Below are 27,843 nucleotides of genomic sequence, written 5' to 3' on the forward strand. Positions count from 1 at the left end.
GCAAAGATGTGAAGTTATTTAAATCCCTAACCATTTAAAAATTTAAAAAGTTACCCATGTCAGGGAGAGTTGAAAAACTCTGCTCTAGCAATTATAATAAATAGCTCTCGGTTGTCATTTCCCCATGGGTTATCTTTAGGACATTATGAATGCTTGGAAGCCATAATTATCCCAGCAGGGGGTGGGCTAGGTTCGCAGTTTCATTGACAGCTCAAAATGATTATGAAAGAATTAGTTGTCTTTTATGGGAGGTTATGCATAGAAGTTTGTCTTTATAAGCAATTAAGCACTTGGGGAGGTTTAAAAGTTTTGAATGTGCTTTAATGAATGGGACTTTTTTAATATAGTGAAGGATGTGATATATATTTAGACCTTTATCTTATCTAAACATGGCTTCTGAGGTCTGCCCATGGTGGATACTGACTGAGTTGATTTGCAGGGTGTAAAGGTAGTGGGCCATGTGGCATAAGTTGGCAGGTGGCAATAAGAGGCCAACGTGGTGGTGGGGACATAGGTCACCATCAGGTTGGCATGGGGAGTGGGCTGGGGGAATAATGGGGTTTGAGGCGAAGGACTGGAGGGCCTAAAATGTAATGAAGCAACTGGGACAAAGTCTCTGAGAACAAAGGTGGGCCGTTAAGAATGCTCATCTCAGCACTTGGCAGCGCCTGTAGTCATTGGCGATCTGCATCCAGGGTGGTGTGTCTGACTCTATCCCGCCCACGCTACCCTGCAATGAAAGTTGGGTCTGATACATTTTTCGACTGATGTGGGTCGGCTGAGTCGGGGAATTTCCTGACCTGAGTTGAGCTACACACCTCGGAAGCGAAAATCCGAGCCATAGTATTCACCATCAAACGTGTTTGGTAGGTTCTTAAACTCAGCTTTATCTTCACAATTAAAGTAGCTGCATTACCAGCACCTTTACCTTAACTAAAAGGAATAAACGTTCTCTTCCTTTGCAATGTAAATAAAACGGACAAAGGGATACGTTAGCTACCCCACAGCTCTATCAATTAATTATTTATTTTACATAAACTGAATGTTAACAACGTCAACAGTGGATCCCCCAATAAAGTCTGCCTCTTGTTAATTACCTTTCACAAAATAGCCATGAGATGATGTGACAGGGCATTACTCCTGGGTTTTAGTTGAGCAGGAAAGACAGTTGATGTTACCCATGCCACTGATTCCCATGCCCAGGTTTTTACCCTCAGGTCTCAGTTCGTCTCCAAATTTTTCAGTTTAATTCCCGTTTCACTAAAAATTTTCTCCACAAATTCTATTTCAGACAACTGTTCTGCCGCAAAGCCATCCCAAAATCACTTTAATCTGAACAGCTAATTCAAAAGGATGAGCGAAATCAAAGGATAAAAAAAAGGTCATTTTGGCCGTCCCGAAGTTTGTCCCTTCAAGTATTCTAATTCTCCCAACCTGGGACCAATGCTTTTAACATTCCAAAAGTCTCAAGAATCTGACAGATTATTCCTGAGAATTATTACTCCAGTTGGCACCTGATCTGAACCTTATGACACAATATTTTGAACCCTATTTGCGAGTAGTATTTTATTTCTGCTTGGTTACGTTACATCTTAACCATGTAATGCAGTAATGCAGATGCATTACACCTGCAACACACATGCACCTATCTGAACCATAAAGACCCTGGTGGAAAGGACACTAAAGGCAAAAATAAACACAGCATTAAAAAAATGGTCATGATTCAAATGACAGCAAACAGAGTGAGGAATGTTAGGCTTAAGAAATGAAGTCGGGCAGAACCTCTTCATTCAAAGAATATTAGACTTGTGCCATAAATTATCAGGAAGTATGGCTAAAGCATACAGCATAAATAAAGATAATATTTGCATTTATATCATGTCTTAGCATACTGAAGGGTATTTGAATTTTTCAAAGGAGGAATCACTTTTGAGGTGCATTGACAATTAATATGTGGGCAAAAAGGAGGCGATTTGTTTGAACAAAGAATAAATTGCGGGTTACAGCAAGAGAGGTTGGCATAAGAATAAAATAACAGGCTTGCTAGACCCAATGGGTATTTTTATATACTTTTTATGTTCTTTTAAGTTGAGATACAGTACCTGACTTCCAAGTGAAGCACCAGCAGGCACCGGTCAGCCATTTCTTGAAACGACCTTGCAAGATCATTGAGAGTTTCCATTATCTGCTCAGACACCGGAGGAATATCCATGTTTACATGAATTTCTTGCCCTGGAGAGAGTGCTGTGAAACAGGAATACACCACAGGAACACTCAGAACAAAGTCAAACCACAAGCAGGGATCTTAGAATTTGCTAAAAGAAAAACTATTTGCCCGAGATGGAAATACGAGGGGTGAATTCCATTGATAAACCTTTTTTGATTAATTCACAGGCATTAATGGCATTGCTGATTAGGTGAGCAATTATTGTCCATCTGGCATTGGCCTCAATGGGAAAACCAGTGAAGAGGGACTGATGGTTCCAAGAGGGAAACACAATAGCAAATAGAAATATTTACTTAAAATGCAAGGATGAATCCTTTGTTCATTATACTGGAATTGCAAACAATCCTGAATGTCAAAGTAAATTTTGCCAACAGTATAATTTGTGTTACTTACTAAATTTAAAGAGAAACATTTTGGAGACTAGTATGATGGCTCTATTGGAGGAGTTTGTTTGGAAAGGGCCATTTTGAATACAACGGAGTGATTTTCTGGGTCATTTCAGAGGGCAATTAAGAGCCAACCATATTGCTGTGGGTCTATTGCTGTGGGAGAAAACCAGCAAACAGGGGAGCAGTCCCAGGTGGCAGGGGGTAGAGCGGTGACAGGAATATTTGGATAAGAGTTGGGAGGGAATGGCAGAGAGGAAATAAAAGGGAAACAGAGACTCATGGTGAGAGGTTTTTTTAAAAAAATTCATTCGTGGGACATGGGTGTCGCTGGCTGGCCAGCATTTATTGCCCATCCCAAGTTGCCCTTGAGAAGGTTGTTGAAGGCAGCTGCCTTCAACAACTGGTGAGCAGCTGCCTTCAACAACTGAGTGGCTTGCCAGGTCATTTCAGAGGGCAGTTGAGAGTCAACCACATTGCTGTGGGTCTGGAGTCACATGTAGGCCAGACCGGGTAAGGCCGGCAGGTTTCCTTCCCTAAAGGACAAGAGTGAACCAGATGGGTTTTTCTGACAATCAACAACGGATTCATGGTCATCAAAAGATTGTTAATTCCAGATTTCTTTTCACTGAATTCAAATTGCACCATCTGCTGTGGCGGGATTCGAACCCGGGACCCCAGAACATTAGCCGAGTTTATGGATCAGTAGTCTAGCAATAATACCACTAGGCCATCGCCTCCCCTTAAATGGGATGGAGAAGAATGGGGATGGGGAAGCACATACTGTGCCCAGGGTCAGACACACCTCTTGATGTTGCCCTGTGCCACCATCTTGGCTAGATCTCTCTAACCTGGCTACAATGCCCTACAATTGATCTGATTTAGATTACAGAGGTGAATACAAACGTATTACTATCCTGGTCTCTTTTGTCTGCATTGTTCATTATCACAGGACACAAATCCAACTGAGCAGATCCAACGACAAGGCTTGTTTTTTAAATGGACAGAAAAAAACACAACTGTAAATAATGATGTAACTTATACACTACTGCAGCATATATACCAGATTTTATGTTACCCAAAGGAATTTAGTTTTGCACAAAATGCAGATTAGACACTTTCAATCTATTTAAATTGCTATAGAGAACAGCTCAATTTAGTTGGTTTACAACAAGACGCTGTTGGCAAGATCAGCATGGAGTGAACTGATGACACTGTAAAGGATACAGAACACTGTTACAATAAAATATTACAGATGGGAAGATGTTATAGAACTGATGAATAGCGCAGATGGGAATACTTATAAAGTATCTGAATTTAAAAATGCCAAATAACCTTAAACAACATTTATGTGAAGGGTTCAAAAGATCCCACTTCATCCATTCCACAGCCATTGACAGGACTAACCCTTTGAAGACGGAGACACCTTTAAAATAAAAAAAAACTATTCGGCCGGGTATTGAGTTCTTTAAGTATATGTATAGGTGGAATTTGCAGTACAGAAACAGGCCATTCAGCCCAACTGTTCTATGTTGTTGTTTTGTTTTTCTGGGTTCCATCTCTACAGGTGATGCTCTGTAATGGTTCTGACAATGAGTTTGGACCCAAAACCTTAACCCATCTTTTTTTGTCAATGATTGAATCCCGCTGCAGATTTCTGTTCTTATTTTACATTTCTAGTTTACTTTTGCTCATCTGTTTAATCTGGTCTATAAACACCCATCGGGGGGTTCAGGGGTGCATTCCACATTTGGGGTGTTAGAATTATAGAATCACTACAGTGCAGAAGGAGGCCATTTGGCCCATCGGGTCTACACCGACTCTCCAATACAGCATCTCACTCAGACCCTGTCCCAGTAACCTCATGTATTTACCCCATTCATTCCCCTAACCTATACATTTTGGGACACAAAGGTACAATTTTACATGGTCAATCAACCTAACCAGCACATCACATCTTTGGAGTATGGGAAGAAACCAGAGCACCCAGAGGAAACCCATGCAGATATGGGGAGAACGTGTCACCCAAGGCCGGAATTGAACTCGGGTCTTTGGTGCTGTGAGGCAGCAGTGCTAACCACTGTGCCGCCAATGGTGTTTTGACATTCTTTGGGAGCAGCCGATCTTACGCCCCTGCTCCTGATTGTGAACATACTGCATCACATTCACTGTGGTGTTGGGTGGGGTTTTCTGTCAAATCAATTTTCTCAAATGTGATAAAGTACAATTAGAGAAAAAAAAATAGAAGCACCGAGTATCTCACTTCATAAAGGAAGTCATCTGCATTTTCAAATAACCTTTCAATGGGAGCGCAGCAACGTTTAGGCTTAGATGGTAGAAGCTTGTAGAAAATGGACCAATAGAAAAGCTGGTGCTTCCATCGATTTAACAATTCTCACATTCCATCTTCTTCATAATGTTCTCCCTGTTTCTCATGGTTGCATTAACTCCTGTTCTACAAGGGACAGTATCTGCCCTTCAGGTGTGAGTTTAGACGTTGAGCACTGACAGACTAGACACACAACTGAATTTTCCAACTCATGTCACTGAATTATGATCTGAAGTGAAAGATCTGGCTGCTTTTTCCTGTTACGGGCCAGCGACAATGAGGCCACTTGTAGACTTCTGACTGTTTCCTGTACAGGGTAAGTAGCAACTTTCACAAGCTCAGGATATCCTGAGCCATTTTGCAGTCATTGTAGAGAAATGCACCAGGCAATTTGTATACAGTAATGTCCCACAAATGAGATAAATGACCAGATCATCTATTTTTTGTGTTGTTGATGGAGGGAGAGGACACAGAGAACTCACCACCCTTCTTTCGATATATCAGATTAGTTTATAGAATCCCCACTGTGCGGAAGGAGGCCGTCGAGTCTGCACCCACTGTCCGACAGAGCATAACTCAGGCCCACCTCCTGCACTATCCCTGTAACCCCACACATTTATTTCAGTAATTCCCCCTTATCCTCACATCTTTGGACACTCAGGGGCAATTTATCATGGCCTAACCACTGTGTCATCCTCGGATGGAGCCTCTGTTTAGCACCTCATCTAAAAGATGCCACCTTCAACTGTACAACACTCCCACAGTGCTGGACTGGAGTGCCAGCCTAGATGATATGCTTCAGTATCTGGATTGGGCCTTAAATCCATAATCTTCTGACTCCGAGGCAAGGATGCTACCCACTTTGTCACAGTCGACACAATGTGAGTGCAGACGATTTTGCTCTGCTGCTAATCCTAAATAGCATGTGTAAAGTGGAGTTGAGGCTGAGGATCAGTCATGAGCATATTGAATGGCTGGCAGATCTATTCCTGCTCCTATTTTTATGTTCTTAAAATGCCACCAAAGCCTTTTGTTTTTTTTTAAAACAGGAACACAGGAAATTGATGCAGGAGTAGGCCTTCAGGTCTGCCCCGCCATTCAATATGATCATGACTGATCTATGCCCACCTCAACTCCTTTACTGTGCCATTACCACATAGCCCTCTATTCCTTATTTATCTATGAAATATTTATTCACCTCCACTTTAAAAACTTCTAATGATCCAGCCTCCATTACTCTTTGAGGCAGAGAATTCCAGAGATTCACCACCCTCTCCGAAAATAAATTTCTACGCAACTCAGTTTTAAATGGCTGGCCCTTTATCTTGTTTGAGACTCTCCCACTTGTCAAAACATCTCAACATCTACCCTGTCAAGCCCCCTCAGGATCTTGTATGTTTGAATATGGTCACCCTTCACTCTTCTTAATTCCAAGGGATACAGATCCAGACTATTTTGTCTCTCTTGATAGGGCAACCCTCTCATCCCAGGAATTAACCTGGTGAATCTCCTTTGAACTGCCTCCAATGTTACTATATCCTTTTTGAAGCAAGGGGACCAAAGCTGTACACAATATTCCATGTGGGGCCTCACCAACACCCTGTACAATTGCAACAAAACCTCCCTATTTTTAAACTCCAACCCCTTTGCAATGAAGGCCAAAATGTTGTTTGCTTTCTTAACTAGTTGAACCTGCTCATTAGATTTTTGTGATTCATGCACTAGAACACCTATATCCCTCTGTACTTCACTCACCTGCAGTCTCTCTCCATTTAGATAATAATCTGCCTTTTGATTCCTCCTACCAAAGTGTATGACCTCACTCCTCCCGCTTCCCTCAGCCCTGCCTTCTCCCTTTCTGAACAAGGGGGTCACAATGGTTGTTTTCCAATCTTCTGTTACCCTCCCAGAATTTAGTGAGCCACCAAAAATTTCAATCAATGGGGGTCCACTATCTTTGCAGCCACTTCCATTAAAACCCTAGCATGCAGTTCATCAGGTCCTGGCGACCTGCCTGCCTTTAGCCCCTTGAGTTTCTCTCGCTGCAGTGTTTCCTCGCAGCAGAATAAATAATAACTTGCAATGATAAAGCACTTTTAATGTAGCAAAATGTCCCTTACGCACTGACATGGAGAAATTGGTTGGTTTCCCACAGCTCAATTTATTGGAAAGTTAAGTGGTCAGCAAGATTATCTGGTAAATCCATTGTCACTCAGCCCAGGAAGGGGTATGGATTAAAGGTTCATTGTAATATAGAGGAAAGCTGCCCTTTCTGTTGGAACAACGAGTTGCCTGTCTCAAGTCAGAGCTGCAGCATTGGCAGCAGAATTGGTCTCAGTGCCCCTGGGATTAAAAGGGAGACAGAAGGAGAAAGGGAAAATCATGTAACTTTTCAGTGATCTATGCTGGAAGCTGCCACATGGGTGGAAGTCAGATGGGGACAGAATTGGACTTTAATCACCTCTGTCATCAATACTTGCTGTCTGGGCTCACACAAAGCTTGACGAGAGGTAAGATTAACAGGGGGCATTCTGTAGAACTGTAGCCCAGCCCGGCTGCACCACAGCCCAGCCAGGGCCTTACCCCAGTCCGGGGTCAGTGCTGTCTGCACTGGTCTGTAGCCACGGCCTTTAAAACTTGCATTATTCTCATTTCAGAAATGGCTGAGACAGGAGCCAACACCCAGGTGACTTTACCGGCTGGAAGATTGTACCTCCTTCAAGATTGTTTCTTGTAAATCAATGTAGCTCTGAATTAAAGCTCATGATATCAAAGAGAAAAATAAATAAATAACAGGACCTTTACTTCTCCAGAAACTCATTTAAGCAATGACACTCTGAAAGACTTCCTGTCCTCTGTCCTTAATGCTCCTGCTGACACAAAATTCATATTAAACGTACACATGGATGATTTAATAGGATTTCAAGAAAATCAATTTTTTTAGCAGCAGCAGCAGCCGTGGTAAAAAGATTCCGAGCCGGTCACTGCACTGACTGAGTTCTGTGAGTAACCACCCAGTGACAAACTGTCAAACTTGGAAAGGTCAAGTAGCTGATTTTCTCCACAATTGCGAGGAGTTGCTCACTGTGCAACGTCCCCCTTGAGCACGGTTCCAGCTTGCCACAGTCAGTGTCACTGTAAAAGCACACAATTTCAAAATGCTTTTGGAAAGTCCATGGACAAGCGTGGGGCAAACGAGTACGTAATCTCTTTTAAACCCTGAAAGCAGAGTGAGAAATTCAGAGGAAAATCTGGAGAAAGGATTTTTAATAAGTTGCGAGAGCACAATTGGAGTGTTACTCTTTCAGTGCTGGGAGCAACAAGAGCACAACTTGGGAATTCAGGAAGGCAGTTTCGTTGAAGGACAATTGTATGGAGTTCACTCATCATGCTCGGGCATCCTGACCGATGCTCCTGACATGTTGCGTTCGGCTAAGAACACTATTTCTTAAATTCTACAATTTAAATTGATAATCAGCACTATTAGGGCAGCTAAACAACTAGCGGTAATTCGAATAGCCTCAACATCCCTTCCGTGTTTCCCTGACATAAATTTTTACGAAGATAAGGGCAAAATACTGCGGATGCTGGAATCTGAAACAAAAACAGAAAATGCTGGAGAAACTCAGCAGGTCTGACAGCACCTGTAGACAGAGAATAGAACCAACGTTTCAAATTGGGATGACCCTTTGTCAATTTTTACTCCCCGTCTGGGGCGGAGGAGGGGGTGGGGGGGAGCTTTAGCCTGCACTAGACTTTTGCTGCTTACATTCTTCACATTCAGAGCATGAAGCAACAGGTTAATCAATCGCGAGGGTGTATATGTGTAGCTGGAGGCTGGGAGAGAACAGGGGGCAGTGCAAAGGTAAATCAAATCCCACAGTACTCCTGCTCTCACCCCCTCAGTGTCTCCTCTCATACACTGTGTAGCCCACTGGATACCTATCTGGAGCAGACACCCTGTCGAAGATTTTTCCTTCTGAGACTAGCTGCGACTTAGTGCACACAGCAATGCATTTGTCTAATTAAAGACCACAGGGTTTCCAGTGCCTGTTTCCTTTATTGGAGTGCAATAGTTTTGTTTAAGAGCCAAGTGCTGAAGATAACTACGTATATTCATTCTGTTCCTTGTGTTTGATTCTCAATGGGTGGAATTTAATCTTGATGACAGGGGTTGTGCCTGCCCCGTTAAGAGAAAGCAGTTAATGGAATTAAATGGCCATTGGCATTAACTTGGTCAGCACTGGGCCTTCCCAGGATAAATATCCTGTCCCAGGAGAGATGGCAGCCAGACAGTGACTGGCAGCTTTCCATTGCCAAGAGCACCACACCAGGAGCAGTGGCAGCTGTTAGTGTGGGACAGGGTCGGGGGGAGGGTGTTGCCTGCTGCGGGGTGGTGGGGGGAGGGGGCTGCCAGTTTGGTGTGGGCGATGGAAGGAAGGGCATGGGGTGACTGTCAGGCAGCTTTTATTTTCCCTATGCCGGGTCCCCCCCATCAGGCATTGAATGCCTTTCAACAACAGATCCATTCCCCCCACAGCTGGGAGGCTGCATGAAACCCCAGAACGGTCTATCCACATGGCCAGTTCCCCGCCTGCTGCAGGGTGAATACCAATTAATTAAGCATTAATTGCCCATAAGAGCTTCAACCAGCATCCGGGCGAGAAAAACATCCATGAGCCTTCCTGCGCTGGACTTAATAAGGTGGAGATGGCATGGCAACCACCCCAATCACCTGCTCGATCAAATGCCCACCCGCCATCTCCAAATTTGTTTCCCAGGAGGAGATGGAGGCATCAATTCTGCCCAGCATCTCTGAATAAAATGTAATTTCACCATAATATTACTGGTTATTTTTCCTTTCGCCCTTTCTCACCAGAGAATCATAGAAAGGTATGGAACAGAGTGAGGTAATTTGGCCCATGCCTGTACTAGTTCTTTCAGAGAGCTGTCCTATTTGCCTCACACCCTGCTCCATCCTCATTGGCCACGAAATATTTCCTTGCTAGTATCTGCGTGGACTCCCACCGGGTACTCAGGTTTCCTCCCACAGTCCAAAGATGTGCATGTTAAGTGGATTGGCCATGGTACGTGTGTGGGGATACGGGGATAGAGCGAAGGGGAGGGCCTGGGGTGGGTTGCTGTTTTGGAGAGAATGGCATCTTTCTGCACTATAGGGATTCTATTTATCCAATTCCCTTTTGAAAGTTACTAATGAAGCTGCCTCCACCATCCTTTCAGGCAATGCATAACAACCCATTGTTCACAACCTTAATATCACATTTAAACCCGATGAGTCTCTGACTCATATTCGTGCCATCACTAATACTGACTATTTTCAACCTCAGTAACATGGTCTGCCTTCACCCCAGTCCCAGTTCATCTGCTGTTGAAAACTGACTCATGTCATTGTTACCTCTAGACTCAAATATTCCAGTGCATTCTTTGTGAAGTTGGTGTTTGTAAAATTATAAAGAAATTGTAAAATCCTAAGAGTTGTAAAATTGCATGGTCTGTGTAAAAGGTTGTTTTTTACTGTACTTAGAGTTTTTGAAAAAAAAAGATGCAGGTATGAATGCAAGTACACTGAGAACATAGAGTGAAACATTGTTTCGAGAGGCTAGGCAGTAGGGTTGCCAAGATAACAGGCAGTTTTTGAATTTTAACCAATTATTTCAAAATAGGCATTTGAATAACAGCAGCCTATCAGATTTGAATTTGATGTTTGGGTAACCTGGAAACCAATCCTATTGTGGGGATGTTTCTATGTCATCAGGGGGTATAAGAGACAGCTCTCAGCTCGAGAGAGACAGACAGCACCTGCTTCTGCGAGCAACTGCCTCTACCACAGCTAATTTATGTCTTAAAAGAAAGCTTCATCTTGATAGTGACGATAGCAAAGAACACAAGATTCTTTGTGTTCTGCTGAAGAGCAGATCGTACTATTTCGCACACACTTTAACAGATTATGAAGCGAGGTGTTTCTCTTTGAGTGGTTGCGTGTTAGTTCTCAGAGAGGAGATCAACCTCTCCCTTCATAACAATTCTTAGTTGGTCCCTTACATCCTTCCCTCAGTGAACACATGGTCATCAAAAACTCTGCTGCCTGTATTTGATCCCGTAGCAAGTCCTGGTCCCCTATCAGCTCTGTGCTGTCTGACATTGGCTCCTGAACAACGACAGTGTGACTTTTCGGGACAAATTTTACATGCCCCCATCAGGCATGTTTCCCTTGGAGTGGGGGTACACCTTCTTGCCCACCCTGAAGCTCAGCCCCATAATACAGGGGCCAGGCAGCTGCTGAAATTGGCAGCTCACCCACCATATTTAAATCAACAAATAGGTGGTTAATTAGGCTTGTTATCAAGCCTATTGACCCAGATAATACGCTGCTCACACCTTAAATGTGGGCAGCAGAGTGGGAGCAGGAAGTTCGATTTTTAACCTGAGATGGTTAAAGGGTAGGAAACAAGGTGGTTATTTTTTGGGGTCAGTACTTTGCTGATAATGCGGCAGCTCCCCCTTGGACAATACCCCCAATTCCTTTGAATATGCTCCATTCTTAAGCCCAACTCCTCCCCTCATTGCCCCTCTCCTAAACACAGTAGCATAGTGGTTAGCACTGCTGCATCACGGCGCCAGGGTCCTGGGTTCGATTCCCTGCTTGGGTCACTGTCTGTGTGGAGTTTGCATGTTCTCCCCGTGTCTGCGTGGGTTTCCTCCAGGTGCTCCAGTTTCCTCCCTCATTCTGAAAGACGTGCTGGTTAGGTGCATTGACCTGAACAACTGCCAGACTGTGGCGACTAAGGGAATTTCACAGTAACTTCATTGCAGTCTTAATGTAAGCCTTACTTGTGACGAATAAATAAACTTTACTTTTTCCCCTATGCCTCCCAGCCCAAGATACTTGACTTACCTGTTCCGGAGTTCCTAGGCCTTGGACTCGAGATTGCATTCAACATTTCCAGAACTCCCACACAAAATTATGATTGTTCAGGTTGTGATCCAACACATGCTAACGTGGTGATGATATTAATACTGATGTTATAAAGGCAATTGAATATTTGCTATTTTATTGCGACTACACAAAATGTGAGAAAAATGTTTCCTACTGCAATTTGTTTTTGAAAACTACGTGAACTCTGGAGATTTCAATAAAATGAAAAGCAATTTCAAACTGCTGGAGATAAGAAGACAGCTCTGTGCCTCCCATCAGCTCAGTAAACAATCATAATGAACAGCAGAGTGACTGTCATCTATGATAAAGTGGTAGCTAAACACGGCTAGGATGTTATTTTCGTGAATTAATGTTACCAAGGGTTTGCTTACCGTTACCATTTAATGAATTGTCACATTTAAACAATGTAAAAGAATGGTACTCACTGTTGTAACAACAACATATAAATTCAATCCAATTATCAAGCAAATCCTAATCACATAGGCTTTACCAGACAGCTCAGCGTCTGTGTGATCAGATCTTTTGCTTTCCACTGCAATGCTTAAATCATTTTTTTGTGTTAAATGTCAGATTTCGATGTAATCACACACACCAGAAGCTTCAGGATTCAAGCCCCAATCTGTGTGCTTATTGCGCAGATCTCAAATGAGGACAACGACGCAACATCGTCCAATTGCCTCAGGTTGCAGAGGGAAGAAAATAAATGAGCCACAGTTCCCCCTCCTCCCCTTTATCAGTGACCCTTGCTGGAAAGTGCATAACCGTGTGGACTTTGTCTGGGGATGAGTTAAGGTGATTTCTAATGTTCTCTGATCCCCCTCTCCCTCCCCCTGACCACAACTGATGCTTGCTCGCATGCGCTTGGCAAGAGTTCTGAAACTGTGATGAGAGGCTGAATTGTTTGTAGTCCTCGGTTGGTATGGGAGGTGCCCACTCAGAGGAAGAACAGCTGGCCCGCAATCATTCAATGTCCAATAGGCTGGAGATGGGATCTCCGGCCTCGGGGACAGGAAGTTCCACCTCAGAAAGCTGCCGACCAAGCAGAGGCTGGTGGCTCTTGATGTAGTGGTAGCGCCAGCAGGAGCTGTGACCACTGCCAATACTGCACCCGGGCAGCGAGCTGCGACAGTTCAGAACTTTGTACATTTGGGGGCTGGTAAGGGGGTTGGGGACTGAGGTTTGAAAGGCCATGAGGGGAGGATAACCTGGAGGTTACAGCTTCGGGAGGTTGTCTTCCGATGGGCCCAAGGGATCAATTAAAGAGGGACCAACCCCAGCCCATCACAGGCCAATACAGGGGAAACTGCCGGGTTGGCTGTTTGGAATGGGTCTCTCCCACTATCAATTCAATGACAGTGATGGTGGGTGAGGTCCTTAAGCGAGCATTAATTGCCCAGTTAAGGGCCTTAATTGGTCAGGCAGGCTCCTCTGTTGCCACAACTGGCACTGGCATAATTACAGTTGGGGTAAGGGTGGGTGGGTAGGAAACGGGGAGGCCACCTGTTGGACTTAATATGCCCCATGCCTTCAAACCCACTAGCGGTGGAGTGTTAAATCCAGTCTAGAAAGTCAAGCCAACATTTTCTGCCCTCCAAAGCCGAGGGGCACCAAAGCAAACTGCAGTGACCCTACTGTAGTGGCAGTGCAATTGGCTAGATGAACACAAATGCTCTTTCCTGGTCTATGTGCCTGTGTGCCACATGTCCCAGTTCAGTTATCCATAACAGGGTGTCTGTATCTAGTTCATGATCCTTTACCTATTCCTAGATTAGGCAGCGATGATTATATAAATTGCCCATCACCAATGGGGTTACGATGTGCATCTGTTACATTTGCCCCATATCATCAGCAAAATGAGGTTTATGCTTTCAGGAAAACTGCAGTGAAGCAGCATTCAAAAAATCCTTTGGGGCTTTTTTGCAGTTGGGGATAAAGCAGATGAAGCATTGCGCACTGTATATTGTACTTTGCAACACTCAGAGTCACAGGATTACTAAACTTTTCACAGAGAGGGTTAATTGAAGGCTAACTATAAAACCCACATTAAAAAAAACAAGACTGTGTCAAGCGTGGGAATCTAGTCGGGTAATCGATGTTCTGAGTACAATTCTGCACGATATCTAAAAGATGCCAGCAACTCCTTGATGTGGATAATTTGTCACTGCATCAAAATTGGATCACAAACCTACCCAAGCGTTAAAGTCACTTTAACCCTTCCAATCCAGTACTTGTTTCTGGAATCTAGTTCCTGCTTAACGTCCAGTGAGCCAAGTTGGATGCACACAGGATCCTGTTGAGAGCCTGGCAAAACTCACACTCAGGCTCACTGATAGCCGAAAAGCCTTTGGGAAGTGTAACAAAGGACTATGAACCCATCCAGTGGCATCGGTAAGAGTATTCAGGAGACAAGGGAGCAAAAAATATTAAGACAAAACAGGAGAGAAAAAGCATTCTTCCTGTTTGGCCTTACGAATTCAATCTAACAGTCTGAGAAATGTTATAAAAGTTTACCCTCATTTCTAAAGCTTTCTTTTCCCCCTGCTCTCATTGGGAGGCTAGCGAGGTGTTTTGTTTTCTTCAGGTTTTTTTCCTGTTTTTATTTGTCCATGGGATGTGGGCATCGCTGGCTAGGCCAGCATTTGTTGCCTATTCCTAATTGCCATTGAGAAGTTGCCTTCTTGAACCACTGCAGTCCATGTGTTTTCGGAGCACCCACAGTGCAGTTAGGAAGGAAGTTCCAGGATTTTGACCCAGCGGTAGTGAAGGAAGGACGACATATTTCCACATCAGGATGATGTGTAACGTGGAGGTGAACTTGTAGGTGGTGGTGTTCCTGTGCATTTGCTGCCCTTGACCTTCTAGATGTTTTGGAAGGTGCTGTCGAAGGATCTTTAGTGATTTGCTGCAGTCTATCTTGTTGATGTTACGCACTGCAACCAATGTGCGTCGATAATGGAGGGAGTGAATGTTTAATGTGGTGTATGTGGTGCTAATCAAGAGGAATGCTTTGTTCTGGATGGTGTTGAGCTTTTTGAGTATTATTTGAACTACACTCACCCAGGCAAGTGGACAGTATTCCATCACACTCATGACTTGAATTTGTAGATGATGGCCAGGCATTGAGGAATCAGGAAGTGAATTACTCACCACAGTGTTTCCAGCCTCACACCTGCCCTGGCACCACTCACTCCCTAATGTATTTATATACTTGGTTCAGTTCAGTTTCTGGTCACTGGTAACCCCCAGAATTTTGAGAGAGGGCGATTCAACAAGGATCCATTGAATGTCAAGGAGAAATGGTTAGATTTCTCTTGTTGGAGATGGTCATTGTCAGGCACTTGTGTGGCACAAACATTACTTGTCACGTATTGGCCCAAGCTTAAATGATGTCCCGGTCTTGCTGCATATGGACACAGACTGCATAAGGGTGCCATGGCTGCACAAAGGTTAGCACGGCTGCCTCACAGAACCAGGGAACCGGATTCAATTCCACCCTTGTGTGTGGAGTTTTCACGTTCTCCTGGTGTCTGTGTGCGTTTCCTCCGGGTGCTCTGGTTTCGTCCCACAGTCCAAAGAGGTGCAGGTTAAATGGATTGGCTATGATAAATTGTCCTTTAGTGTCCTAAGATGTGTCGGTTAGATGGATTAGCCATGATAAATGTGTGGGGTTAAGGGGATAGGGTGGGAGAGAGGGCCTGGGTGAGATACTCTGTCAGAGAGTTGGTGCAGACTCAATGGGCTGAATCATCTCCTTCTGCACTGTAGGAACTCTATGATTTAGTATCTGAGGAATCACGAATTGTGCGATCATTAGCGAACGTCCTCACTTCTGAACTTATGATGGAGGGAAGAGCGTTGATGAAGCAGCTGAAGATGGCTGGGCCTAGGACACGATCGAGGAACTCCTGCAGTGATGTAATGAGACTGAGATGATTGATCCCCAAAGCCATAACCATCTTTCTTTGTGCGAGGTATGGCCCCAACCAATGGAGAGGTTTCCCTCCATTTCCTCTTGTTTCCTAGGGTGGCACAGTGGTTAGCACTGCTGCCTCAGTGCCAGGGACCCGGGTTCAATTCTGGCCTTGGGTGACTGTCTGTGTGGAGTTTGCGCATTCTCCCCATGTCTGCATGGGTTTCCTCCGGGTGCTCCAGTTTCCTCCCACAGTCCAAAGATGTGCGGGATTAGGTTGATTGGCCCTTACAACCAGGGGGATTAGCAGGGTAAATATGTGGAGTTATGGGGATAGGGCCTGGGTAGGATAGTTGTCGATGCAGACTCAACGTCCTCCTTCTGCACTGTGGGATCCTATAATCCAGTTTTGTTTGGGTGTACGTCATGTTCAAGCTATTAAAGCATTCTGGTCAACCTTATCTTGAGTACTGAACCCAATGGTGCTCAACAAGATGCAAGGAAGATATTCATACATTGCTGGTAGCAAGAGAAGAACCATGAGGTTGACCGCTAGAGTTAAGGGTCCAGTTTTGGTTGAAAGGCTTTAGAAACTTGAGTTACTGGATGACATTGACAAAAATAAAGTCTATCTCCTGTTATGAAGTTGTTGGTTCTAGTTGACTTGGTTAAATGGATGTTGTTCGGCAGGTATTATCACACCTACCTGAGTGTTCCGAATGTGTGATGTAGTACACATCGTATAGCAACTGCCCATTCTTGATGTGTGAGATTGAACGATGAGTGTTTTCAGGCTATTAGACTGTGGAGAGATTCACAGCCGATCTAACTCTACCTTTTTGTACTTGAATGCATAAACACTTTATGAACCATGATCATGATGTGCTATGTAGATGATGACGACATTTTGTCCCAACAGGCATGCTAACAAACGCAACACCTCTATCAAGGTTCTCACTGGGACTTTCCACCTGGTATACTGATGCCTTTTTTTTTACTATGTTATCAGAGCAGCTTTCAGAGTCCTCACTCCGTATCTACAATATACACCAAAGTTAGTCACAAAGACTTTCTCAGTTTCAGTGCTTCCTAAACCTATGCCCTCCTCCACTTACAAGGACAGGACAGCAGCTGCACGGGAACATTCATTTCTGGGAAATCCCATTCCAATTCTCACACCATCATACCTTGGACCTTTATTGCTAGGTCAAAATCGTGGAATTTCCTTTCTAATACCAGTGTGGGACTATCAGCCCTGTAGCAGCCCAAGAAAACAGGCCATCACCACCTTTTCCAGGGTAGCTTGGGGTGGCAATAAATGCTGTCCTTGCCTTCAAACTCAAATTCTGAAAATGAATAAAATGCAATTCTTTCCTGCTTTAACGTACCAACTTTATGCAGTAAAATAACTGCCACTCTCACTTAATCCCCAACTTTCCTTCCTCATACACTTACCAAAAGACACTGCAGTCGGAGACAATATATCCAATATGTAGAAACTTCTTTTTGATGGAGAATATTAACTAAAATAATGCTGTCCTGGGAAGAACTCAACACTCAAAGGGTTACTGAGAGTTTTAATTTATTACATTTCACATTATGTGAAGAGGAAAATTATTTGTATTAATAAAAAAATTTCCTTCCTGAATAGGCTAATAAAATGAAATCCAATTTCAAATGACTCAAGATAAGACGACAGCTACACAACTTCCATCAGCTCAGCAAACAATAATAATGAACAGCGAGGTGACTGTCATCTGTGATAAAGCACTCCTATTAGCCATCCTGTTTTTATATTAATGTTAATTATAACACACATACTGTAATGGATTATTGAGTTTTTATCTGTATTAAGAACACTAATGGTAAACATGCCAACAAAATGCCATCTTCCTTTTTTTAATTAGATGAAGGTGAGTTTCAGTGCGAGATTTCTCTTACGATGGACCTTCTGGGATATGACTAAACCACAGGCACCTGTTCGAGACTGATGTCGCTAAAGAGCATCACAAGGCCAGCACACTCCAGTTACAATGCCAACTCTTGTGCTGCTCACTGGCAAGGATAAATGGAGATTTTGCTTGTGTTCTGTTTTCAACTGAAATCAAAAGTATTCAAAATTCAGCTTAAGTTGTGCCAATGGCCATGCATAGGCAGTCAGTGTAAAGCCTTGTCCTAGTGGTAGCACTGAGTCAGAGATAGTGACTTCAATCCCATGCCAGGACCTTGACTTAGTCTGAGTCTAGGCTGACACTTCATTGCAGTGCATTGAGGTAATATACATCATTACTAGAGGTGCTGTCTTTCAGATCAGACATCAAACCCCAGGCACTTTTGCCCTCTCAGGAAAAAGAGGAAGGCTATTATTCCAGTGTCCTGGCCAACATCTATCTTGCAATTAACATCTCCAGGAACAGACTAACTGGCCATTTATCATATTACAGTTTCTAAGGCCTTACTGTGCACTAACAGGCTTCCATAACTGCCCATAAAAGAAGTTACAACAAAATCCTTTACTTATAAAGAATCTTATTCTTTCATGGGATGTAGGCATCTCTGGAAAGGCCAGCATTTGTTGCCCATCACTACCAACCCTTGGGCTGGGCCATTTCAAAGGACAGTTAGGAGTTAACCACATTGCTGTGGTTCTGATATCACATGCAGACCAGACTCGGTAAGGATGGCAGATACTTTTTCCTACGGCCATTGGTGTAAACTCTGCTGCCAGTGTTCTTACTTGTACTGTGCCCCATTTACCCATTACCCTGTGCTCGCTGCTCATGGACCTCCACTGGCCCTTAGTTAAGCAAAAACTTGATTCTGAAGCTTTCATCTTTGTTTTCAAATCATTCCATGTCCATGGCCCTTACCCGATCTCTGCCATCTCCTCCAGCCATACAACTCTCTGAGATATCTGAGCACCTTGAATTCTGGCCTCTTGAGCATCTCATTTTAATCATTGCACCACTGGCAGACATGCGTTCAGCTGCCCAAACCATAAAGCTCTGGGATAGCCCCCTAAAAGCTTACAACCTCACTCTTCCTCAAAGAGGGTCCTTGAAAGGATACATCTTTGGGAGACTCTGGTGGCAGCAGTGGGAATGGGAAGGGAAGAAATTGGTGCCGATGATCAGATTGGTAAAGGTGGAACCAAATTAGGATAGTCCCATTAAGATGGACAACAGAGACGAGGAATGATAGGAGAGTGATAGATCGTGTTAAGGGTTACAGAGAGGCTGAGGAATACATGGGGAGATAAGGCATTACAGCCACAGGCCCAGTGGATGCTATTTGCAGCTTTGGTTAACAATGCTTCAATGCTATGGTAGGCAGGGAGGAGGAGAGTGAGTGCGAGGGGCTCAGGAAGCGAGACAAAAAAGGAAAATGAACTCCAGTTTGCAACTGAAGCAAAGCAGGTTAATTTAGACAATGTTAAACTGACATTGAACTTATTGCAGGACAAAATAAACCAGTACGTCAACCAAAATCGAGACTAATAAAACCTTTATCAAAGGAGCTCGATACTTACACTGAGCTGTAGGCAGACTGGAGAAAAAGCCTTTCAGCCGTGCCGATAACCATTCCAGGCTCTCCTGTAGATTTGCCAGGGCCTTTAGATCACTAACATCTCTCAGGATTTCATTCTGTGGTATAAGCTTGTCTCCCAAGTTGCCAGTCAACACTTCAGATTCCTTTGCATTGGCAGCTCTGTGTATTATAACAGTAATTTCTTTTAAAACTCAAGTCAGGAGGGAAATCAAGGATTCAGAAATAATAACCTAATGTGACCAACATCACTGTTAAACACATTTAACATTTTCAGTGCTGTTCTAAAGAAATGGACACCATAGGTTTATAATGCGGAGCACCTCTAGGGTACTTTAATATTCAATTCTGGTCATAAAACAATCAAGGAATCAAAACGTTGTTCATTTTTACTTGATCATTATTTTTTGTTTTTGATCATCCTGTAAAAACTAGTTCACCTTTGTTGTTCAGTCAATATGAAGGAGGCTATAAGTTATTCATCTACAGGACTCCAGCAAGACAAGAACAGAGATATTTTGATTCATTCATGGGATGCAGGCTTCGCTGGCTAGGCCAGTATTTATTGCCCATCCCTAATTGTCCTCGAGAAGCTGCCTCCTTGAACCACTGCACTCCATGTAGTGTAGGTACACCCACAATGCTGTTAGGGAGGAAGCTCCAGCGTTTTGACCCAGCCACAGTGAAGAAACTGCAATATATTTCAGAGTCAGGATGGTGAGTGGCTTGGAGGGGGTGGTGGTGTTTCTATGTATCTGCTGCTTAGAGCAGAGGAGGCTGAGGTGGGACCTAATTGAGGTGTATAAAATTATGAGGGGCAGAGATAGATAGGATAGATAGGAAGGAACTTTTCCCATTAGCAGAGGGGTCAATAACCAGGGGGCATAGATTTAAGTTAAGGGGCAGGAGGTTTATCGGAGATGTGAGGAAAAACTTATTCACCCAGAGGGTGGTGGGAATCTGGAACTCTCTGCCTGAAAGGGTGACAGAGGTCAGAACTCACACAACATTTAAAAAGTATTGAGATGAGCACTTGAAATGCCATAGCATACAAGGCTTCAGGCCAAGTGCTGGAAAATTAGATGAGAATAGATAGGTGCTTGATGGCCAGCATGGTCACAATGGCCTGAAGGGCCTCTTCCCATGCTGTAAAATTCCACGGCCCTGATTTTACGGGCACGCCAGCCCCAAAATCAGGGTGGGCGAGGCTTGCAAAACAGCATTCTCCATTGGCCTCGGATGTGATCTTACAAACCTCGGGCGTGCCGGTAACATTCCACAGATCCTTGAAGGTGACGTCACAGGTGGAGAAGGTGGTGAAGAAGGCATATGGCGTGCTTGCCTTTATAGGACGGGGCATAGAGTATAAAAATTGGGGTCTGATGTTGCAGATGTATAGAACGTTGGTTCGGCCGCATTTGGAATACTGCATCCAGTTCTGGTCGCCACACTACCAGAAGGACGTGGAGGCTTTGGAGAGAGTACAGAGGAGGTTTACCAGTATGTTGCCTGGTATGGAGGGGCTTAGTTATGAGGAGAGATTGGATAAACTGGGGTTGTTCTCCCTGGAAAGACGGAGGATGAGGGGAGACTTAATAGAGGTGTATAAAATTATGAAAGGCATAGATAGGGTGAACGGTGGGAAGCTTTTCCCCAGGTCGGTGGTGATGTTCACGAGGGGTCATAGGTTCAAGGTGAAGGGGGGGGGGGGGGGGGGGAGGTTTAACACAGATATCAGAAGGACATATTTTACACAGAGGGTGGTGGGGGCCTGGAATGCGCTGCCAGGCAAGGTGGTGGAGGCGGACACACTGGGAATGTTTAAGACTTATCTAGACAGCCATATGAACGGAGTGGGAATGGAGGGATACAAAAGAATGGTCTAGTTTGGACCAGGGGGCGGCACGGGCTTGGAGGGCCGAAGGGCCTGTTTCTGTGCTGTATTGTTCTTTGTATTCTGGCCTATGACTCTATGACCGCCAATCACCAGAACCATCTTCCTTTGTTCCAGGTATGATTCCAACCAGCAGAGGGTTTCCCCCTAATTCCTATTAACTTCAGATAGAGCGCTTGCATCTTACACAGAAAAGAAGGGTAGGGCAGATTTAATAGCTTTCAACATTATGAAGGTTTTTGATAAAGTAAATAAGGAGTTTCTATTAGCAGGAGAATAGAAATCTTGGACACAGATTCAAGATATTTGGCAAAAGGACCTGAGGGGAAATTAGGAGGATTTGTTTTAATGCACTGTCAGAAAGGATGAGGGGCAATTTTAATATTAACTTTCACAAAGGAATGGACACATAGACTTGAAAAGGAGAAACATGGTTGAGCTATGAGGAGAGAGCAGGACTAATTGGATAACTCTATCAAAGAGCCAGCACAGGTACGATGGGCCAAATATCCTCCTTCATGATTCTAAAGACTGAACATGAAACAGAGTTGGAACACCATAGAATGGTGACACAGCACTGAAGATGGCTCTCTACAAGAGCAACTCACCTAGTCCCACTCTCCTACCTTTTCCCCGTAGCCCTGGAAATTTTCTCTTCAGAAAATTATCCAATTCTCTTTTGAAGACTTTGGTTGAATTTTCCTTTACCATATTCCCAAGCAACGCATTCCAGATCGTAAGCACATAAGTGTAGAACATTTTTCCTCATGTCATCATTATTAAGTGGTAAATATGAGATATACGTGGCAGACAACATTTGCAGCATGCAGTCTGGGGCCAACTACTTAGTGTATGGTATTGATGAATAATCTTCCATTGTCAAATTCCTTTTAAGTACGCAGTCTGCTCCTGCACATGCTCTCAGGTAGTGCTGGCAGCAGTGATGCAAGCTACACCACCTCCCACCGACCATGGTGCCTTCCTGTCTTCTGGGAAGGGATGCCCTCAAGCATTAAGTAAAGCAATTGTCCTCACACCCAGCTGACAAAGTAACAGCACATTCACTGTATCACCTGTCAACTGGAGTCAGGTGCAATGTTGCTTAGCCATTTGTCACAATTTGTTACTTCATCCCCCAGCACCACACAGCCTCAGCAAACTGCTTTAAGTCCGTTTTAAGCTTTTATAAAGGCTGTCACAGAGTTTATTTAGATCATAGAAACATAGAAAAAAATACAGCACAAACAGGCCCTTCGGCCCACAAGTTGCGCCGGTCATGTCCCTACCTACCTAGGCTTATATATAGGCTTACCTATAACCCTCAATCCTATTCAGTCCCATGTACTCATCCAGATGTCTCTGAAAAGACCCTATCGAGTTTGCCTCCACCACCACTGACGGCAGCCGATTCCACTCACCCACCACCCTCTGAGTGAAAAACTTACCCCTGACATCTCCTCTGTACCTACTCCCCAGCACCGTAAACCTGTGTCCTCTCATAGCAGCCATTTCAGCCCTGGGAAAATGCCTCCGAGAATCCACCCGATCTATACCTCTCAACATCTTGCACACCTCTATCAGGTCACCTCTCATCCTCCGTCTCTCCAAGGAGAAAAGACCGAGCTCCCTCAGCCTATCCTTATAAGGCATGCCAACCAATCCAGGCAACATCCTTGTAAATTTGGTCACACCATTAATTACACTCCCTGGACCAATATACCTCAGAGACAAGGAGGAATTATTCAAATCGACTGTCCTCAGGATTGCTGGTGAGGCCAACTCTGACTCGAACAGACGCATGCTGCGCACACAGTTTGCACTGGGCCAGGACAAGATTTTCTAGTGTTATATAGAATCCCTACAGTGCAGGAGTAGGCCATTCGGCCCATCAAATCTGCACCGACCATATAATCCCCCCCAAGTCCCTCTCCCCATAGCCCCATGTATTTACCCTGCTAATCCCCCGACACTAAGTGGCAATTTAGCATGGCCAATCAGCCTGATCCGCACATCTTTGGAGTGTGGGAGGAAACCGGAGCACCTGGAGGAAACCCACGCAGACACGGGGACAATGTGCAGACTCCGCACAGACAGTGACCCAAGCCAGGAATCGAACCCAAGTCCCGGGCGCTGTGAGGCAGCTGTGCTAACCACTGTGCCACTGTGCCATCCCTAGTTTACATAGAATGTCTCCCGGTCATATGTACGTGCACACCAGAACAGCAAATGGCCTGCACTGCCAACTGAGTAATGGGAGAAGTCTTCCATCCTACAAACATGAAGGCGGCCAGGATTCAACTTCCCTGATGCCGGAACGGAAGCAGGCAATGAGGGGATTTGTTGGAAGGTACAGAGTTGTCCTCTCCATCTGGCAAAAGCTTAGTTATTTTCTGAAGCTGAAGCACAGTTAGTGCACAAGTCATTGTCATTCAACCAAAGAACTTCACAGCCATTTATGGAGGGAGAGGTTACATCGGAGTTTGCAGCACAGAAACAGGCCTCTCGCCCCGACTGGTGTCTATGTTGCACACATGCCTCTTCCTACCTTATTTCAATACATCCTATCTACATTACCTTGTATTCCATTCTCCAACATGTGCTTATCTAAGTTTACCCTTAAATGCATTTGCGTTGGAATTCACTGCTTACAAAGGGTGACAATCAGGGATTTTGAAAGGAAATTGGGTGGGGGCAAGGAGAAATAAATTTGCAGGATCATGGGGACGGAGTGTGGGAATGGGATTGACTGGGTTTGCTCTACAGAAAGTCGGCATGGACTTGATATGTTAAATGATCTCCTTCCCCGTTGCAATAACTCTATGCTATTTGACTCAACCATTGTGTGGTCATTTTCTCATCATTGTGGGCAAGGACGTTCAGATTCATTCACTTTCTCCAGCATTTACCACTGAGAAAATTAGTTTCAATCAGCAGTAAGAAACTCATGAATATGAATCTGTTTGTGCCAGTGTCACTGAAGATAATCTATGCAGGCTTCATTTTTTCCTCCAGGGTAATAACCAATTAGGGTCAAACTATACACGTTTAAAGGGTTAAAAATAAAGAACATCTGTGTACTGTAAGGAATCCTCTGTCAGAATCAATGCGATAACAAACCTCTGGAGGGCTGTGAAGTTTTTTTAAGAATACATCTACCAAATGAGAGAGAGGGACAAACTACATTTCTTATTTACATAACGTCACTTCTCTTCCCTCTCTGGCTCGACTTCAGTCAAATTGCAGGACATTCTGAAGGGGGAGAGTGAATAGTCAGAAGTCATGGTCCATAGATCGAGGCATAGATCGGGTGGACTCTCAGAGGCTTTTTCCCAGGGTGGAAATGGCTGCTACGAGAGGACACGGATTTAAGGTGCTGGGGGGTAGGTACAGGGGAAATGTTAGGGGGAAGTTTTTCACACAGAGGGTGGTGGGCGAGTGGAATCGGCTGCCGTCAGTGGTGGTGGAGGCAAACTCAATGGGGTCTTTTAAGAGACTCCTGGATGAGTACATGGGACTTAATAGGATGGAGGGTTATAGGTAGGCCTAAAAGGTAGGGATATGTTCGGCACAACTGGTGGGGCCGAAGGGCCTGTTTTGTGCTGTAGTTTTTCTATGTTTCTATATTGGTACCAATGGCATAGGTAAAAAGAGGGATGGGGTCCTGTAATAAGAATATAGGGCGCTAGGAAATAAATGAAAATGCAGGACCTCAAAAGTGGCAATCTTAGGATTACTCTTAGTGCCATGTGCGAGTGAGATCAGGAATAGGAGAAGAGACAAGGTGAATGCATGGCCGGAGAGATTGTGATGGAAGGAGGAATTTATTCTGATTTCTGAGGCAATGGGTTTGATTCTGGGGGAGCTGGGACCTGTAAGCTGGATGGGTTCATCCCAGCTGAACCGGGACCAATATCCTCACAGGGATATTAAGGAGAGGGCTTAAACTAGAGTGGCAGGGGATTGGAACCTGAGTGGGGAGAGTTTCTGGACTTTCTTTTGTTCCTTTGGGAAGTCTGCTCCCGCATCTCCCTTGTCCTGTCCAGCTTCTCCTGGATCCAATTTAAAACTAAAGTTCTTTCTCACCTAGGATGGCCCCTGACAAGGGTAAGGAAACAGAGTAAGAATAAATGAGTGTGTCGGGCACTGACTGCAGGTTCCGCAGGGATCAATGCTTGGGCCACAGCTAATCACAATATATGTTAATGATTTAGATGAAGGAACCAAATGTAATATTTCAATATTTGCTAGCAACACCAAACTAGGTGGTGAGAGAATGTAAAAAGACTTCAAGGGGATTTAAACAAATTGAATGAGTGGGCAGATGCAGTATAATGTGGATAAGTGTGGAGTTATCCACTTTGGTTGGAACAACAAAATGGCAGAGTATTATGTAAATTGTAAAAGATTGGGAAATGCTGATACAAAGGTGACCTTGTATACCAGTTGCTGAAAAAAACAGTGCAGGTGCAGCAAGCAGTTAAGAAGGATAATGGTATGTTGGCCTTCATTGCAAGAAGACTTGAGTGCAGGAGCAAGAATGTCTTATAGCTGCTGTACAGGGCCTTGGTGAGACCATGTCAGGGGTCCTATGTGCAGTTTGGTCTCCTCATCTAAAAAGGATGTACTTCCTATAGAGGAAGAGTAGCCAAGGTTCACCAAACTGATCCTGGGTTGGCAGGAATATTCTAAGAGGAGAGATTGGGTTGTCAAGTCCTACATTCACTGAAATTTAGAAGAATGAGAAGAGATCTTGTTGAAATGTATAAAATTCTGACATGGCTGGACAGACTGGATGCAAGATGATATTCTCCCTTGGTTGGGGGTAGGGAGGGGGGAGATCTAGAACAAGGGGTCGCAATTTCAGGATACAAGATAGGTTCTTTAGGACTGAGACGAGAAAGCTCTTCACTTAGAGAGCAGTGAGCTTGTGGAATTCTCTATCACAGAAAGTTCTGGAGGCCAAGTCACTGAATATATTTAAGAAGGAACCAGGTAGATTTCTAGACACTCAAGGGAGAGGGAGAGAGAGAGTGTGAGTCTGATGTTGAGATAGAGGATTAACCATGATCATACTGAATGGCAGAGCACGCTCAAGGAACCGCATAGCCTACTCCTGCTCTTATTTTCAATGTTTCTATTGCACAAGACTAATATTTCCTAATCTTACCCAGCTGCCTCATTACTTTGATTCACATGACAGTCACACTTATCCCATATGATTTTGGTCAGTGATGTCAGTCTCAGAACTGCAATGTGGCTAGAAGCTGGATTGGAAGGATCTCAATGAGGAATTTCAGGAAAGATGGGCATGGTTCTGGGAAATAATAACATGCTTGAGGATGTAATGGAGAAAAGGTAGGTTAGAGATGGCCAATAAATGACAAATTGGTTGAGTGTGTTTATTTTAGTAGGAGTTGATGGTATAAATTTTGAATAGGAAAGTAAATGGTGTTTATACTGGGGAGCGGGGAGATGGGCGAGATGCTGGCAAATCTGAACTAAAGGTTAAATAGCCCAAGGTTCTGATCAAGTGTTTTAGTTATATGTGCCAGCTAACGTAAGGGTCATAACTGATTAAGGATTGATCAAGGATTGCGTGAGGAAGGGGTTCAAGGGAGCAGAAGGTGGGTCACTCAGTAAAGATGAGTTTGGAGAGGGCAAGAGAAGGAGATGAGGAAGAAATTGCAGATCGATTCTGGTGCTGAAATTAAGGGAGGCTATTTTTTCAAAGCAATAACCTCCTCCATCCAATTGCAATTGACATTCTGACGATGGATCCAAATTAAACGTTAACTTGGCCCATTTCAGGGGCTCACTGATACGCTATATACTTCCAGCGTTTACTGCTTTAGTTCAGATTTCCAACCAGTATAGTGTTTCACCCAGGAACATTCACTTTGCACAGATTTTGGAGTGAGCAAATATGCACAAGTGGCATCGGTGCTGTTTCTATTGCCCTAAAGCAGACAGTTGTGCATCTTATGTCACAGAAATCCAAATGTGTGTTGTAGTTGTTTCCACCAGACCCCGATCCTCTTCCTTTCCTTCCCTTCCAAAAAAAATACCTCAGGCAAAAATCGCAATTTGCAATTCCAATGAATGAGAGGGTAAATTATTGGCAACGTTACACCTAAAAAAAAATTAATAGCAGGAAGAAATCAGAAAATGTCTCGATTCTCTTTTAAAAAGTCATTGGTTTGAAAAATTGTCGCCTTTCTCCTCCTGTACATGATGCAGCTTTAAAGATTTGTTAAGACATATTTACAGGGCTGCTCTTGAGTCTCAAACTAATGAATACTGTCATCTGTTGTTCTACTGCAAGATGCTTATTATTATGAAGAGTAACCTTTTTGAAATGGTGAACATATCAGTTGCTTAGAGACCTAAAAGCCAAGAGAAATAACTGGTGAGGACAGCAAGCAGAGTGCTGCTCATCAATTAGCATATTACTAGCTACCCTGCAGCTTTCAATCATATTAAAGGAAAAATGCTGACAACTTCATAACAATGGGGAGTTGATGTACTGCAACACTTGACCAGAACCACCCTAGGCCATTTAACCTTTAGTTGCCCACCTCCTTGCCAACTATCCC

General features: G+C 44.0%; 1 protein-coding gene across 1 annotated transcript in view; it reads right to left on the bottom strand.

Moving 5' to 3' along the window:
• The window catches only part of exoc4 (exocyst complex component 4), a 516,360-nt gene that overhangs the window by 30,295 nt on the left and 458,222 nt on the right, over positions 1 to 27,843 (bottom strand). Inside the window, exons 13-14 of the mRNA XM_078235822.1 lie at positions 19,340 to 19,518; positions 2,103 to 2,244 (exon numbers count right to left, since the gene is read on the bottom strand). Of these exons, the coding sequence (XP_078091948.1) occupies positions 2,103 to 2,244; positions 19,340 to 19,518 (321 nt within the window). The remainder of the gene's footprint in view (positions 1 to 2,102; positions 2,245 to 19,339; positions 19,519 to 27,843) is intronic.

The sequence above is a fragment of the Mustelus asterias genome, chromosome 19 (genome assembly GCF_964213995.1).
Source record: "Mustelus asterias chromosome 19, sMusAst1.hap1.1, whole genome shotgun sequence".
In the NCBI taxonomy this organism is placed as follows: domain Eukaryota; kingdom Metazoa; phylum Chordata; class Chondrichthyes; order Carcharhiniformes; family Triakidae; genus Mustelus; species Mustelus asterias.